An 18,420-nucleotide genomic window follows, 5' to 3' on the forward strand; every position below is an offset into this window, starting at 1 on the left:
CTCATGGTCAAGAATTAGGTGTGTTTTGGATTCCATTTATTTCAAAAAGTTTAACAAGGCTAAGAATTCATTTCCTGAGCAACTTATAGTCATCAGGTAGTTGACATCAATGTTCATGAGGTATGTGATGCTAGTGTGTGTGTGTGTGTGTGTTTAAAAAAGCAAGAAAATGATCAGTGATGACAATACAACGATAATTAGCTTTGATTGGTGGAATTTATGAGATAGCTGGCAGAGTTCTTCATTTTGGTTGGTTAGCAATTTCATTAAACACCTCAGAGTTATAAATTAGAAAATCTAGCATGTGCTCATATTTTTCTGTTTGAAATGGAAGGTTCATAGCATCAATGTGTGTATGTGTGTATACACAGACTTGAGATTTTTCACTTGACATCCTTTCCAAGTGATTGCGCCCTCACCAAATATGTAAATAGCACAACACTGAATGAGTCTCAAAAAGTAACAGGTCATCTTAATTTCCAAGTGGTGAAGAGTGTTGTTGTTTTGAATTGTAGTTTAGTTTAGCCAGTCAATCTCATTTCTTACAAGACAAGCAGAAAAAAATAAACAATTTGAATTGTTTATTTTTCTGCTTGCCTTGTAAGAAATGAGACTGATGGACTAAACTAAAAAGGCAAAACATTCCTAAATAAAGCTATCATTTTACAGACTCCATCAGCTTTACCTTGTCACAGAAGACTTTAATCTGGCAGTAAGCTCTGTGGACTGGCTTGTTGCTCCTGTTGTTGTAGCTGTAGGTGTCAATCTGAAGATTCAGAGGAAGCCCTTTGACACCTTTCTGAGATGAGAAGTCTGTGCTGAGGCAGTTTACGGCAATGAAGACCTACAAACAAACCAGGAAAACCCATTCTCATCAAAAGCAGCCTCAATGAACTTTTTTTTTCTGCTGCAGCAAGAAAATTCATCAGTACTGTATTCAGCCACAAACCACAGATGGCCCACTAGTGCGAAGTCCAACAAAGTCTAACAGAATAATCCTATGCATGTCTATTGGGGTGCCATAGGACATCACTGCCAGTTACGTGCATCCAGAATTGCAGACCCTCCAAGTGTCCCTATTTTCCAGGGACAGTCCCGGATTTACAGAAGCCGTCTGTGTGTCTGATTTGATCCCGGAATGTCCTACTTTTGCTTAGGGTGATTTTCATCAGAGTGTATGGAGCTATGGGACCCCCAAGCAAAGGAGATGAGTAACTATACAACCTTTAGAAGACAACTGAAGGCAGCCCTGTATAGGGAAGTTTTAAATGTTTAATGTTTTACTATGTTTTTATATATGATGGAAGCCACATGATTCAACGCTACGCCCATGATTTGGCTCCTGAGTTCCAGATGTGGTCAACACATCTTAACTTCAACAGTGGCAAATGTGAACCCATTGCCAGGATTAGTTCCTTAACGCGGATAGACATCAGTATCTTCTATCTGGAACCATTAGCTATTACACACAACTACAGAAGAGCAAGGAATACATGTACAAAAAAAGAAACCCCAATCAGATCTTTTGCTCAGAAGAAACGTTCTGCAGAATTTCGGTATGTCTTTCCTTTAAAAAAAGGCATATTTATGTATATTTGTTGGAGAGAAGAAAAGACAACCTGAAATATCTGTTCTGCTGGTTGCCAAATGTTATTTCACTCTGTACCCTCAAGGGGTTTAGAACCACCATTTGAGACCCACAACTTTCACACATTAACTGTGGGTTGATATGACATGAACTTAATATCTCAGCATTACAACTGCTTCCGCACTTGGAATGCCCTTGCCCAACCAAGCACAGAGTCAAAGAAGTGACACCGCTCCAATAATAAGCGGTAAAATAATTTGATTTGTTGCACCTCTTACCTAAAGGCTGGTTTTCTTCAAAGCAAGGCGAAAATCAAAACTGATCAGCAGTGAATGACTGACCCCTAGTGGAAATAATAGCTGCTGCAATTCTAAAAGGCGTTCTCTTCCTAATGATGGGACGATGATAATCATACTCAAAGCGAACCACTGAAAACAGTAGACTTAATTCCATCCATTTCAGTGGGTCTACTAAGTACTAACCCACAAAAAAGGCTAGGGAACCCCAAAAGGAGCAGGACTCCAGTGAGAAATTACATTGCAGTGTTGTTTTTCTGTTTTATAGTTAAAGCTATGGTTTTCCCAGTAGTGATGTGTGGAAGTGAGAGCTGGACCATAAAGAAGGCTGATTGCCGAAGAATTGATGCTTTTGAATTATGGTGCTGGAGGAGACTCTTGAGAGTCCCCATGGACTGCAAGAAGATCAAACCTATCTATTCTTAAGGAAATCAGCCCTGAGTACTCACTGGAAAGACAGATCCTGAAGCTGAGGATCCAATACTTTGGCCACCTCATGAGAAGAGAAGACTCCCTGGAAAAGACCCTGATGTTGGGAAAGATGGAGAGCACAAGGAGAAGGGGACAACAGAGGACGAGATGGTTGGACAGTGTTCTGAAAGCTACCAGCATGAGTTTGACTAAACTGCCGGAGGCAGTGGAAGACAGAAGTGCCTGGCGTGCTCTGGTCCATGGGGTCACGAAGAGTCGGTCACAACTAAACGAATAAACAACAAACTGTTTTTCTAGAAAAAAAGATGTCAGAGCCCACCATGAACTTCCTCCTTGTTCTCTTAGAATGACAATGGTGCCTCCTGCTGGGGGAAAAAAAGCTCTGTGTCATTTGTCCAAAAGCTAAGTTTTGAGGCACACCCTCAGTTGACCTCATCCCTGTGTTAAGAGTGGAAAGAACTCACTTATGACTTGCACCCCACAAAAGCACCAAATAGATTTGACGTCAGGACTTCCAGAAGGCAAATGTGCCTGCCTGTGGCCTAAGTACATGATCTGAGGTAATTTTCTAGACCAATGGATGGGAACAACACAGAGAGAGAACCAGAAGTTTCTCCCTTGTTTCCAGAGGTAGTTCCCACCCCAAATGGATTTCTAACCAGTTATCTTTGACAACTCTAATCAGACCTGATCTACATGCAGGTTTCATTTTAATTAGCAGTTGCTATCTATGTAACACCTTTAATGAACGTGACACCTTACTGTCTAATGAGCTGGCTAGCTTTCATGCCAGCTGTTTTTTGAAAAGCTGGTTTTGCTTATCAAAGCTTTTACTCATGCTCAAGAGGAAGTCAAATGTACAGCTAGGTAATATTTCCTTCAACAATGGCTTAGAAACTTTTGCAGCTAGCAGTGACAATGTGCTGACAGTGTTTTTTTTAATTTAAGCAGTAAGATGTCAGCAAACACTAGAACTCAGGGGTCATCCAAGAAACTGAATCAGCTGTAGATTCAGGAGAGACAAATGGAAGTCTCTCTTATGTGGGTCAAATTTATGGGTCAGGTGCCTTTCAAAGAGGATTTAGACCTACTTTCCCATGAATTCGGCTCACCAGCAGTTACTAACTACAATAGCAAAATAGAACCTCCATCTTGTAAGGCAGTATACCTTTGAATACCAGATGCTGAGGGCAAATAGGCTGGTGCTTCCATGCCCTGCTTATAGGGGCTTCCTGGACTTATTTGACTAGCTGTCATCTTTGCAACACAAAGGGAGGAGTTGTTCTCTGTACTTGAAACTCTGGACTGAGCCAGCTTGCATGTGTCATACCAGAACACCTTACATCCATGATCTGGAAAAGCACCATCCTTCTGATGAGGAAGTTTTGTGTGTTTAATTAGAACTCTTAACCCAATTACATTCTGTTTCCTGATGTGAGAACAGGGAAGAACTGCTATGGGAAAGCAGCCTAGCTGCTGCGTCTGTTTCCTGAGGTAGTGCTTGAACTGAGGTGGACTGGAGGCAGATGACTCATTAATGAAATCCACAAGCTTATCGCCAACCTCCCCAAATTTTAGCTCAGTCAGGCTCTCCCTAAAAGGATGAACTAAGGAGACAAGTGCAGAAGGTAAGGAAGGGACCTGGAGAAAAAAGCAGCTCTCTCTTTTTTTTAACATCTGTTTGGATTATACAATCCAATGCCGGTCATTAGTGTTCGGTTGGGTGTTCACCAGTATGCGGATGATATCCAGCTCTACCTCTCCTTTAAATCAGTACCAGTGAAGGCAGTGAAGGTTCTGTGTCTGGAGGTGGTTGGAGGATGGATGGTGGCTAACAGATTGAGGTTGAATCCTGACAAGACAGAAGTACTGTTTTTGGGAGATGGGGCGGGCAGGTGTGGGGGACTCCCTGGTCCTCAATGGGTTACCTGTGCCTCTGGAAGTCATATTGGACTCACAGTTGTCCATGGAGGTGCAGGTCAATTCTGTGTCCAGGGCAGCTGTCTACCAGCTCCACCTGGTACGTTGGCTGAGACCCTACCTGACCGCAGACTGTCTCTCACCAGAGTGGTGCATGCTTTGGTTATCTCCCGCTTGGACTACTGCAATGCACTCTACGTGGGGCTACCTTTGAAGGTGACCCGGAAACTACAACTAATCCAGAATGCAGCAGCTAGACTGGTGACTGGGGGCGGCCGCCGAGACCATATAACACTGAAAGACCCACATTGGCTCCCAGTACATTTCTGAGCACAATTCAGAGTGTTGGTGTTGACCTTTAACGCCCTAAATTGCCTCAACCTGAAGGAGCATCTCCACCCCCATTGCTCAGCCTGGACACTGAAGTCCTCCTCCGAGGGTCTTCTGGCAGCTCCCTCACTGCGAGAAGCAAAGTTACAGGGAACCAGGCAGAGGGCCTTCACGGCAGTGGCGCCCTTCCTTCAGATGTCAAGGAGGTAAAGAACTATACAACTTGTAGAAGACATCTGAAGGCAGCCCTGTATGGGGAAGTTTGTAATGTTTGATGCTTTATTATGTTTTATATATTCTGTAAGCTGCCCAGAGTGGCTGGGGAAATCTAGCCAGATGGGCTGGATATAAATAGTAAGATTATTATTATTATGAAGCAAGCCCATTGAAATAACTGGACCTACATTTGTCATTTCAATGGGTCTACTCAAAGTACAGCTAACCCTTTTTATGCTTCTTATTAAGAACCTTCATATTAAAAGCACCTCATCTCAGCTATCGTTTAAGATTGCTGCTTTTCTCCTTCTCCAAAAACTAAATACAACATTTGGCTGGGATCGTAAGCTGCCAAAATGACATATTGTTCTCTGAATCTGTGTCTTAAAGGAAAAGGAGGGCGAGTGACTGCACCAGATACTTCCCCACCCAAGAACTGCCAGAAGAAAGAAATATACAGCCGCAAAAGTTGTTGGACATCTTCAGCCTGTAGAGCAAGATTCCTCTTCTGACAGCCATTCTCCTTTTTCAGAGGGCACTTCTGCATTCTTGGCTACATTAGAGTTTAGTGTGCGTGTTGTTTTTGAGCAGGATTCTCTATGTAAATTTTAAGGAGGCAGCAGCGACTTACAGATGGGCTTCCATTAGAGCATGCATCTACATGATTTGAGCCCTTCCAATACAGACATAGCAGAGAAGTAATGGGGTACCTGTTTGGTTGTACACAAAGTGACTCTTAGATGAACAAAGAAATGCTCGGTGCACAACGTAGCATTCATATGTGCATATAGGGCATTGTCCTCCACGGAAGGAAGAAACAGGAGTCCCTGCATGTGCAAGGCTTCTCATTCTTAGGTCTCGCAGCATTACTGGCTATCAAAGATACCACCCTCCAGTATTAACACTTCAAAATATACCTCAACAAACTGTGCATTGCTGCCATGATGTTTATGCATATGCATTTATAACGCAAGTGTGGGCTAAATATAGATTTGCAGTAAATTCAAGCATCCATGTCCAACTAAGATTAAATCTCTAGAGCAGGGAGGGGGAACCTGCAACCTGTGACAGGCTATTGGATCTAGTTCACCTAAACCCCAGCCAGAATGGTCAGTGGTCAAAGATGATGGGAATTGCAGTCCAAAAACATCTGGAGAGCCACAGGTTCCCCTTCCCTGATGTAAACACTCTGGAGAAAAAGCTGAAGAATAAAAACTCCAGTAACTCACAATGACATTTTAGCAAGGCAAAAATAAGTACAAAAGGGGGGACCTTCCAGACACAGGAACCAAGAAATGGGGATTGTTGTTCCCTGCACACCACGGGGGAAGAATAGTACCTGCTACACAGACCAAATTTAAGTGCACTCAACCATTCATAGTGCTAGATTAGCATGCCACATATTTGGCTATAGATCACAGAATCATAGAGTTGGAAGGGACAACCCCCTGCAAGGCATGAATCTTTTGCCCAATGTGGGGCTCAAACCCACAACCCCAAGATTAAGAGTCTCATGCTCTCCTGCTTGAGCTATCCTGGCTGATTAATGGGTGCAGTCCCTTAGAAATGCTTTCTTCCGCCACACTGATGATAAGGATCAATAGTCTGTAAGTTTGAATGAACTGACAAGACGAGAATAGATTTGTCATCTCACCATGTACGATTTATATAATTTGCTTAAAATTGTTCTTAACGTGGTATTTTAAATTGTTGTGACCCACCCTGGGCGATTTATTAATTAATTGATAACATTAGGAAAGGCTTGATTTGTAAAATTCACACCGCATCATACCGGGGCACATATTTTACAACTTAGCAAATGCAAGATCGAGTGACACCGAACCAGGTGGTGCAATCCAACCTGCGGGAAAGGCTGGCAAAAACAAAATGGCAGGCAGGCAGTTTCCAGGTAAGGCAAATGAACCAACCGCAGTATGGCTTACAACGACACAATTGTCCAGGACAAGTGGCAGTTGCAGTGACTGGCAATTAGCTGCCCTAATCATAGAACAATAGAGTTGGAAGAGATCCCAAGGATAATCTAGTCCAACTCCCTGAAATACAGGACTCTCAATCTGGAGGGCACCAGATTCTTCATCCTTGCCATAAATCTAATCTGCCTAGGTTGAGGATTCAGTGATGGTGATGACAGAAGATGCAGTAGAAAGTAGATGTGGTGCTAGAGGACCGCTTCATTGGTTCCCCTGAGAGGCCAGCTCCATCAGGCCATTCCTTCCCTCAAGTGTCACCCAGCAGCAACCACACTATTGGCTCTTTGGGGAGACCAGCTCCATCTAGCTCCTCCCCATCCTTGAACTCTTTCCATTCCAGCTGGCAGGGGTGCCAACTTGGATAAAATATTTGGGGGGACTCAGGTAAGCCCTGCCCCACATAATCGACCACAAGACGTGGTGCACGCATACCATTTAAATGGCAATGGCCATCAACTGAAATGGGGGCAGCCCCCTCAAAAAAAATTATGCGGGGCAAAGAGACCTCAGCCCCTAGGAGCTGGCTCCTATGCCAGCTGGAAATTATACACTGCACCTAAGAATGTTTCCTTTTTCCTCCTTGTTCATTTCTCCCTTGGTTTTTGTGAATTTAAGATTGTAAGCCTGAGTTGGCAAGAGGTGTCTTGATTTTATGAAGCTTATTTGACTAAAGAATGGAGTAAACGCACTGTGGATAAGCAGCGAAAGTGGCGTTCCTGAAACACTGTGAAGAAGAATCAGATGTTACGCCGCAATCCAAACCACATCCAATCAGAAGCAAGTCCTATTGAATCCAGCAAGGCTTACTGTCAGGTAAGTGGGGTTAAGACTGCAGCTGCAGTCAAAGCAATTAATAATGCAAGGCAGGATTTGAAGCTACAGTCAAAGGAGGGGGGGGGGAGCTGAGGCTGCAATCTTGCTCACTCTTACCTGGAATGAGCCCCAGACACAGAGAACTTAAAGGGGAAGCATGGAGAGGATTGTACTGCTGGTGTCAATGCTACACTCCCTCTCATTACAAATGCCATTAAAGCTTGATTGACTCATCCGCATGCCTCCCATTTAGTTTCATCCTCACCAAACTGGTATCTCAAGACAGGCAAAACCTGTGGCAACACCTTCCTTTAAAGTGCCACATGACTAAAAGCTTCATTAAGAAGGCATCACTGTGGCTACATGCAACACTCACAGCCCAGGAAAATGAGAAATGACCTACTACTCTTATTAACCTAATAAATTAACATCATGCAAAACACAAAAAACACCTGGGGGTCAAATTGCAGGAAGCAGCACACCTTCTTCAGGGAACAAGTTAAACAAAAACATAAAATCCCACAACTAGAACAAAGGGAGCTCATAGATTTCATTTCAGCATAAAGCTACTTTTGTTTGGTTTATCTTTGGGAAGTCCTTCGGGGAGAGGGATTCCTTTAAATAGACTTTTACTTCGAGAACAGACCCAAACATCTTCTGGTTGCACACTGAGCAGAATAACAACAAAGTTAGTATTTTATTTACATGGCATTTTAAGGTTTTCAAAATTCTTCACCACAAATTCTCATAGTAATGCTTACACCAGGAATCAGGAACTTGTAGTGATGTGGAATACAACTTCCATTATCCCTGACCATTTGTCATGCTTGCTGGGGATCTGATGGAAATTGAATTCCAACAACATCTGGAGGGAAACAGGTTCCCACCTCTGGAAGGAAGGCCAGCATTATTATTCCATATACAGATTTATTTGGGGGTGGGGCTGAAGCCGAGGGAAAAGAGGCTTGCCGAATGCCACATGAGCATGGCAAGACTTGGGAGGCTTGCCGAATGCCACATGAGCATGGCAAGACCACATAAGCATGGCAAGACTCGAACCAGGGAAGATCCTGTCTCACATCTTGTGGGAAATTGCAGTGAAACATAACTATGCATGAGTGCTAGTTGGTGCATGACGGGGTTAAGATCATAGAGCTGTGTTCCTAGACACAGCTAGGTCATGCCCCCTCTTCGCCAGTGAGGGAGACTGCAAGACCCGAGCTTAGAGCACATGTTTGAAGCTATCATTCTGTATTTTCTACCTCAGAGTATTCAGCTTGTGTTCTCCCTGCTGCTGCTTGGATAAATGCATGAAATCTGACCTTTGGAATGTTTTGTAAGTAAAGCATTTTAAACTTACTTAACTGTGTGTGGTCTGTTCGTTGCAAGAAGGGTAGAAGGAGGGGAGCACTTTGCAAGCATACTAAATGGGATATGTAAAAGGTTTAACAGACCGCATTCTTAGCACTTCACTGTGCTGCTTGACTTTGGGAGTTTATTAGATTGCAATGGCCTGATGCCCCTCCACACACTTTGAATAAAAGTACGGTCGGTAACTGACAGTGGAGTTGCTGTGTCATTGTGCCTTTTGCTGTCTTATCTGCTTGCCCTTTATATTTTTGCCAGAAGCAACTGAAAGGGAGTCTGTGCAAAGTTAGCATGTGCTCTCCTCCCTATACGGTGAGTGGCAATATCCAAACAGATAGCAAGGGCAACAGGAAAGAGAGCCCTAACAGCTCATTCTCAGACTGAATGGAGGAAAATGAAGAAATGAAGCTTCATTGCACACATGGCCCGGCCAACAAGGAATATGCAAAACCGATTCATAGAACCCTCCTCCTTGCCCTCAACTTCTAACTTGGTTCACTGCAGAGGTGGCGTAGAAAGGGGACATCACTGGCTTGCTAAGGGTGAAATAAAAAGGGATTAAGTTTGCGGCTGGTTATGAGCAGGCTCTTCCCTTGCCTGACATTTAGCAGTTGGCATTGATGCTGACACTGCCAGGTTTCCTCTACCGTGAGCCCAAAGGGTGTCATAGGGGAAGAGGAAAGAGTCACAATGCTGACTGGCTTCCATGTCTATTTATACCTGGTTTGCCTCAATACAAGCTTTGGACACAGGAAAACACACTCTCATTTCGCCCTACAGTGGTACCTCTGGTTACGTACTTAATTCGTTCCGGAGGTCCGTTCTTAACCTGAAACTGTTCTTAACCTGAAGCACCACTTTAGCTAATGGGGCCTCCTGCTGCTGCCACTGCGCCACCACTGCACGATTTCTGTTCTCATCCTGAAGCAAAGTTCTTAACCCGAGGTACTATTTCTGGGTTAGCGGAGTCTGTAACCTGAAGCGTATGTAACCCGAGGTACCACTGTAGTTCACTTATCCTTCCTTGAGCCACCCCAACCTTAATTTCCAACTGATTCACATCATACTTCATCCTTCTGTTCCCAAACTAGTTCCCACATTTTCTGTTTCTTGGGGATGGGGGTGGAAATCATCGGACATTCATGTAGTTCTGAGTAAACTGAATGAAGTTTATCATAATTATATAACCCTGATCTGTACTGCTGGTTCATAAAAAACATTTAATGCAAAAAAAAGTCACCGTCAATATCCACATGGCAATAAATGTTGTAGGGGTTCCATACAGTATTGCACCACACAAGGCCTTTGTCAAAAAAGAAAAAGAAAGAAAGGAAAAGCAAGTCAAATGAACCATGCAATAAAAATTGTTGAAATTGGCTAAGCCTCCTCCCGATAAGATCAGAGCAGTGGGAAAGAATTGCTGCTCTGTCTACAAGTAATCTGATCAAGAACCACCATCAAATACATTCACACAGAAAAGGGGGGGGGGAATAAATAAATTAGGAAGCATAGCAATCCAGAATGTATATAGGTCATTTTTACATCGCAATCATTGTTGATTTTATTAGGTCAGTATAAATAAACAAAAAGGTGGGGGGGGAGGGTTAAAAAAAGAAAAAAGAACTACAGGATAATGATTTTCTGAAATATGCAACTACACTTAAGAAGAAAGCCCAAAAGAAAACAGGGAACTAATGAATCTACCCCGTCAGGCCTGCAAGCTGCATGGGAAAACTAAAGTATAGCCATTCCAATACAACAATCCTATATCCACTTACTTGGGGGTAAGTCACACAGAACACAATGAGATTTACTCATTTCTACTCATGAGTAGACATGAATAGGAATGCACTATAAGATACAGTAGTCCTTGGTCACTCACTTCCCAAACCCTAAATCTGCTTACAAATCCAGTTCTGGGCACCACAGTTCAAGAAGGACACTGACAAACTGGAACGTGTCCAGAGGAGGGCAACCAAAATGGTCAAAGGCCTGGAAACGATGCCTTGTGAGGAACGGCTAAGGGAGCTGGGCATGTTTAGCCTGGAGAAGAGGAGGTTAAGGGGTGATATGATAGCCATGTTCAAATATATAAAAGGATGTCACATAGAGGAGGGAGAAAGGTTGTTTTCTGCTGCTCCAGAGAAGCAGACACGGAGCAATGGATCCAAACTACAAGAAAGAAAATTCCACCTAAACATTAGGAAGAACTTCCTGACAGTAAGAGCTGTTCGACAGTGGAATTTGCTGCCAAGGAGTGTGGTGGAGTCTCCTTCTTTGGAGGTCTTTAAGCAGAGGCTTGACAACCATATGTCAGGAGTGCTCTGATGGTGTTTCCTGCTTGGCAGGGAGTTGGACTCGATGGCCCTTGTGGTCTCTTCCAACTCTATGATTCTATGATTCTAAATACTGACCATGCTCAGGAACTGGCAAACATCACCTAGCTACCTGTCCTTACTCCTAGATGTGTATCTATACACCCTCTACTGTCTCCCTGTTTCCCCAGTGGTTTGCAAAAAACCCAGGACATCAATTTAGAATATGCAAATTGAGTAGGTTCGGATAAATCTGCACATATGCAACCAACATGCAAAAAAGAAACCAGAAGTTGTCTGATGCATAATTTTGATGTTGCTGGTTCAAAACGTAGCAGCTTCCCTTTCAGAATCTGCCCAGTGACTTGAATGATCTCAAGGTGAGTGACTTGGCCATGACGTGTCAGTTTGTTTGTCCTTTTAAGGGGCAGGGTAGTGTGGAGAATACCACCCACTTTAGCACGAGGACCACGAGGATACACTTGAATGACTGGGCTACTTTGCAAGACGCAGAGATGAAGCAGCATACTGAATGGAGCTATTGTCACCTGCGGAAATGTGCTTCTATAGCTGCCAGTGCCCCAAAGAGCTAGTTCGCCAAAGGATTATAGCGTTTTAGATTCTCAGGTTGGTAACCGATACCAACTTCACGAAGTAATGCCATTTTAGGCATCAGGTGCTGAAACACTGCCATTGGAAGGGTTGGAAGGATAAACACGTCAGGGTTACATGGTGAAAGGGGAATATTTATTTTGCAATAAAAGGTTTGGAACAAATTCTACTGCCCATCCCCGAATCACTGCCTCCTCTTGCTCACAAATCCTTCCTTTAAAGAGTCCACTGCCCAATTCAACCGTGAAAGCCCGTCCCATTTCCTCCCTTCTGAATGGTTGCCTAGATCACCCAGACTAGCTAGAGCAGGCACCCCCAAACTCAACCCTCCAGATGTTTTGGGACTACAATTCCCATCATCCCTGACCACTGGCCCTGTTAGCTAGGGATGATGGGAGTTGTAGTCCCAAAACATTTGGAGGGCCGAGTTTGGGGATGCCTGTGCTAGAGAAAGGACAAACGGCTTCATCTCTCTGATGTGTTGGGGGCGGACACCAAAATGCGAGACAGCTGGGCCAGACCAAGACCATTTTGTTGCCTAATATGAAGGACAATATGACACCCTTGCATTCCACAAGTGGACCAGATTGGCAGCTGAATCTTATTTCCACATTAGGGACAGAAGAGTGTTCTCCTAAGAGGAGGTTAGCTGGCTGGCTTACAAGGCTGTGTTGTACACATTTAAAACACATGACTTTCCCAAAAGAATACTGGGAACTGTAGTTCGTTACAAGGTGCTGGGAATTACAAGCTCTGTGAGAGGTAAACTACAGTTCCCAGGATTGTTTGGAAAAAGCCACATCCGATCTGCTTTAAATGTATGGGTGTGTATGAAGTCCACAGCCCTGTCCAATATTTTGCCCATGCTGCACATACAGAAACCTCCACAGCTTGAGGTGAGTTCACCTCACGCCGCTAAATGGCAGAGCCAGCCTAGGTTGGGGAGGGGGGAACAGGGAATAGAGAGGTTGAGGAGAGGGCTCCCTACAATCTCCACAGAGATGCTCTCAGGTGCCAGTAAAGACCAAAACTCTCCACATTATTCAGTATGACCCACAATGGATTACTCTAAGCTATTACTATCAGAGTCCCATGTGGAGTTCTCTTCGGTCAACATGAGGCTGTTACGATGGCTGCAAATGGCCGCAGTTAAACACAGCCCTGGTTTCCACACACACTTGCAGGGAGGGGCAAGAGAGAGGATAAAAAGGATGTAATAACTTGATGTGACACTTTCCCCTGCATAATCCAAGTGTTTTGCTTGCGTTATCTCAATAACCCTTAGGACAAGCCCTGTAAAGTAGGCCAGTATCATTACAGTGGTACCTCGGGTTACATACGCTTCAGGTTACAGACTCCGCTAACCCAGAAATAGTACCTCGGGTTAAGAACTTTGCTTCAGGATGAGAACAGAAATCTTGCTCCGGCGGCGCGGTGGCAGCAGGAGGCCCCATTAGCTAAAGTGGTGCTTCAGGTTAAGAACAGTTTCAGGTTAAGAACGGACCTCCGGAAGATATGAACGGGGTCGTATCAACTAACATGGATAAGTCACAAAGCCAAAATGTTACAAAGGACGGCAGACTACCAAAGACTTTCTTTGAAATGATAGACAATATGGACTTAATTGACATTTGGAGAACGAAGAACCCCTTGGGAAGAGAGGGAACATTTTTCTCTGAAGCCCAGATGACTTGGACAAGAATCGACCAAATATGGATAACTAGAGGTCTGGCACCCAAGGTCAGAAAGGTGGAAATCTGCCCAAAGACCTGCTCCGACCATAATGCAACGAAGATGGACATGACATTACTACCAACCGGCTCCTTTAGATGGAAGATGAATGACAATTTGTTTAGAGATCAGGAGATTGTTGAGAAGGCCCAAAAAGCCTTGAAGGACTATTTTGAGATAAACATGAACACTACGGCGGAAAAAATAACTATCTGGGACGCAAGTAAGGCTGTAATGAGGGGGTTCTTGATACAACAGAATGCTGTAAAGAAAAGGAGACAAAATGAGAGGAAAGACAAGATATTGGAGAAAATCAAAGAATTGGAGAAGAAGTTAAGATCAAATCCGAAGTCACAGCCGACCCTGAGAGAAATCAAACTTCATCAAGCACAATATTCTAAATTGATAAACCAGGAAATAGAGTGGAAGATTAAATTAATGAAACAAAAAACTTTTGAATCGGCAAATAAATGTGGGAAACTGCTAGCTTGGCAGTTGAAGAGGAGACAAAAACTAAATACAGTTACAAATTTAGAAATTGAAGGAAGAAATATTCAGAACCCTGTGGAGATCAGAAAGTGCTTCCAGAGATATTTCAAAAGATTATATACCCAAGGGCCGCAAGATGAGGTTGAGATTAAACAATTTTTGGAAAAAAATGGATTAACAAAATTGTCACAAGAAAATAGATCAATCCTGAATTGCAAAATAACACGACAAGAGATTGAACAAGCCATTCAGAACATGCAATTGGGCAAATTCCCAGGGCCAGATGGGCTGACCTCCAAGTACTACAAGACATTAAAAGACTATCTGATACAACCACTGATGGAGGTCAGCAATGAAATTATGGAGGGGAAGAAGGCGCCGGAATCGTGGAAAGAAGCTTTTATCACATTGATACCAAAATCGGAAGCTGAAAAGACACAACTGAAGAACTATCGTCCCATCTCCCTTTTAAATGTGGATTACAAAATATTTGCAGACGTTTTGGCAAGTAGACTCAAAAAAGTATTAAATGAAGTAATTCATAAAGACCAGGCAGGCTTTCTCCCAGGTAGACATTTGTTTGCTAATACAAGGAATATCATTGACATTTTGGAACTTTTGCAAACAGACATAAATACAAAAGCAGTGTTAATTTTTATAGATGCGGAGAAGGCCTTTGACAATATCTCTTGGAAATTTATGAAGGGAAATTTAAAAGAAATGGGAGTGGGACGGGGTTTTGAGATAGTTAACAATGTGGTTACAGAAGAGTTTAAAATTGAAAAAGGAACACGACAAGGCTGCCCCATTTCCCCTCTGCTATTTATTTCGGTTCTGGAGGTGCTCTTGAACATGATCAGAGGGGACCGGTTGGTGGAAGGAATCCAGGTCGGAGCGAAACAATACAAACTTAAAGCTTTTGCAGATAACCTAGTTTTGACCCTGCAGGAGCCAGAATCTAGTACGAAAAGAGTGTTACAATTGATTCAAGACTTTGGTCGGGTGGCGGGATTCAAATTAAACAAACAGAAAACTAAGGTGCTGGGAAAAAAATTGACAGATACAGAGTCAGAACGGTTTCAGAGAGAGACAGAACTAACTGTGGTTAAAAAAGTAAAGTACCTAGGGGTAAACATAACAGCAAAAAATCTGAGTCTTTTTAAGGATAATTATGAAAAATGTTGGTCTGAAATTAAAAGAGACTTAGACAGTTGGACAAAATTGAAACTTTCTTTGTTAGGCCGAATTGCTGCTATTAAGATGAATGTATTGCCAAAAATGTTGTTTTTGTTTCAAACACTACAGATTGTGGACAAGACGGAGTGCTTCCGGAAGTGGCAGAGAGACATCTCTAAGTTTGTCTGGCAGGGCAAAAAGCCCAGAATTAAGTTTAAGATATTAACTGATGCGAAAGAAAGAGGGGGCTTTGCCCTGCCAGACCTAAAGTTGTACTATGAGGCCGCAGCTTTCTGCTGGCTAAAAGACTGGCTACTTCTCGAGGACACTGACGTTCTGGATCTGGAAGGTTTTAACAATGCTTTTGGTTGGCATGCATACTTATGGTATGACAAGGTTAAGATCAATAAGGCCTTTAAGAATCATATTGTCAGAAAAGCAGTGTTCAATGTCTGGACAAAATATAAAGACTTATTGGAAAATAAAACTCCAAGGTGGCTTTCACCTCTGGAAGCTAAGGCCCGAAAAAGACCCAATATGGAGGCCAAATGGCCAAAATATTGGGAAATACTAGAAAAAGATGGAGACAATTGGAAATTGCAGAGTTTGGAGAAAATGAAGGATAAAGTGCGAGACTGGCTACACTACACTCAGATTAAAGAAGTTTTTAAAAATGACAAAAAGCTAGGGTTCCAGGTGGAGAAATCGAAGTTGGAAACGGAACTGTTAGAGCCTAAGACTAAGGTACTTTCAAGAATGTATAACTTGCTGTTAAAATGGAATACACAAGATGAAATGGTTAAATTGGCTATGATAAAGTGGGCACAGGACATTGGGCACAACATTATGTTTGAGGACTGGGAAAGGTTGTGGACCATTGGGTTGAACTTCACTGCATGTAATGCTTTGAAGGAAAATGTAATGAAAATGATATATAGATGGTACATGACCCCAGTTAAACTTGCAAAAATATACCATTTGTCTGATAATAAATGTTGGAAATGTAAAGAAAATGAAGGAACATTCTTTCACCTCTGGTGGACTTGCCCTAGAGTGAAGGCTTTCTGGGAAATGATATATAATGAGCTGAAAAAGGTATTTAAGTATACCTTCACTAAGAAACCAGAGGCCTTCCTTTTGGGTATTGTCGCCCAGAAGGTGTTAAGGAAGGACCGAACATTTTTTATGTATGCAACAACAGCAGCAAGGATACTTATCGCTAAGCACTGGAAAACCCAAGATCTACCCACACTGGAAGAGTGGCAGATGCAGCTGATAGACTATATGGAACTAGCCGAGATGACTGGCAGAATCCGAGACCTGGGAGAAGAGAAGGTTGAAGAAGACTGGAAGAAATTTAAGATTTATTTTAAAAAGCATTGTAATTTGGTTGAATGTTAAGAAGGATGCTAGATCATAAATAATTGAGCACCACTAAACTAGATGGAATTAGGATGACAAGTGAGATTGAGGAAAAAACATAAACCTTTGGGAGGATTATTAGATTATATTTTAAATTTTTAAATGAATGGGATATAAGAATGTAAACAAGATGATAAATTGCGGGTAAGAATTGACAATGATGCAAGTGGGAGCGGGAGACGTGAGGGAGTCCAATGAAGCTAAGAAAATATGTTATGATATAGGTTTCATTGTTTTTATTTCTGCATTTATGTTTAAAAATTTTAATAAATATATATATATAAAAAAAAAGAACGGACCTCCGGAACGAATTAAGTACGTAACCAGAGGTACCACTGTATTCTTACATTACAGATGGAAGGGAGGGGAGATGAGGCTCAGATCCCACTGGGGAATTCAAGGGGACACAGAGATTTCAAACGGGGTCTTCCAGGTTATGGCTAAACCATTCCAACACCCTTACTAGAAAAGAACTCCTATTTCTGAATAACCCTTTTTGCTTTTAAATGGTTGTCAAATCTTTAAATACTTTTTTTGTATGGCTTTGTTAATGTTGTAAACCACTTTGATGTGTCAATCCCCAAAGCTGCATCTCCATATATTGTTTGGCCGGCATGGCCAGTGGTCAAAGATGGTGAGGGGATGCAGTCAGCCCAAAGCTGTCCTAGATGCTGCCACCAGAGCCATCAGTAAATATGGAAAATGTAGTCCATGCTATCCAACATCTGTGGATGTTTCTGACCTAGCAGAGCGCCCTCCTTTGACCCTTTCCTGGTCGTCATCTTCTCTGGCGATCACTCGTAGCAGAATAAGATTGCCTTCCATGAACACAGTCCTAATGGTGTGTCTGTGACTGCGGAGTCAAATTCTGGATCCACACATCCTTCCACTGTGGGGATATGGGTTTCCAGGTGGGAGCTGATCACGGTTTAGGGTTTGCTAAACTTGCCTTCCTCTCAGCTCGTTTCTACCTTTCATCCTGAGTTTGTGCTTCTTCAGAGTTCAAGACACCTTTGGTAAAGGCTATTTTCCAATTGGAACGCTCGCAGGTCAGTGTTTCCCAATTTTCCATGCTTATTCCGATTTTTTAATTTTTTTTTTAAGATTAGCCTTGAGAGCATCTTTAAACTGGTACCACTGGCTAAGTTTGCAAAAGGGAAGGGAGCACATCTGTTCATTGTCTTCATTGGAGCTTCAATTCGAAATGGGCTTCAAATTACCATTATTCCAGAACTACATGACAATTATTCAAAAATTATTTCAAATAATTCCAAGACCATGGCATGAAAGTTGCCTCATGTCAGGGCAAAAGCAAGCTTGTCAGCTCAGCCTCCAAGTGGCTTTGCATACTCTTTGAAGGCTTAGCAATGAAACTGAGGAGGTTGCCCACCAGACTTAACTGCATCGCACCACAATATGATGCGGAAACGTTCCCAATGCAATACATCTATTATACAAGTCTTCACCCCTTCCCGCCCCTCGTGCTGGTTGGAGCTGATGGGAGTTGTAGTACCTGGCACCTGAAGGCTGCATTGTGCTGTTTAGTGACGTCTGCATAGCAAAGGGGACTAAGAAGGTGACTAGTAAATCTGACACAAAATGACACTTTGACAGAAGAGATGGGCCGTTTGCAGAGGATTGCAAGTTGCAGCCTGCAAACACACCTCTGTTTAAACTTAGGTGGCTGAAAGACGTCTGTTTGAATAGGTGTAGCAGTCTGA

The 18,420-nt window shown here is 42.8% G+C and overlaps 1 protein-coding gene across 3 annotated transcripts in view; it reads right to left on the reverse strand.

Moving 5' to 3' along the window:
* Positions 1-18,420, reverse strand: part of GRHL1 (grainyhead like transcription factor 1) — a 65,646-nt gene that overhangs the window by 18,082 nt on the left and 29,144 nt on the right. For all 3 annotated transcript variants that reach the window (XM_079969867.1, XM_079969868.1, XM_079969866.1), the window contains exon 9: positions 686-844. In XM_079969867.1, the coding sequence (XP_079825993.1) occupies positions 686-844 (159 nt within the window). The remainder of the gene's footprint in view (positions 1-685; positions 845-18,420) is intronic.

The sequence above is a fragment of the Podarcis cretensis genome, assembly GCF_951804945.1.
Source record: "Podarcis cretensis genome assembly, chromosome: 3".
Taxonomy (NCBI): Eukaryota; Metazoa; Chordata; class Lepidosauria; order Squamata; family Lacertidae; genus Podarcis; species Podarcis cretensis.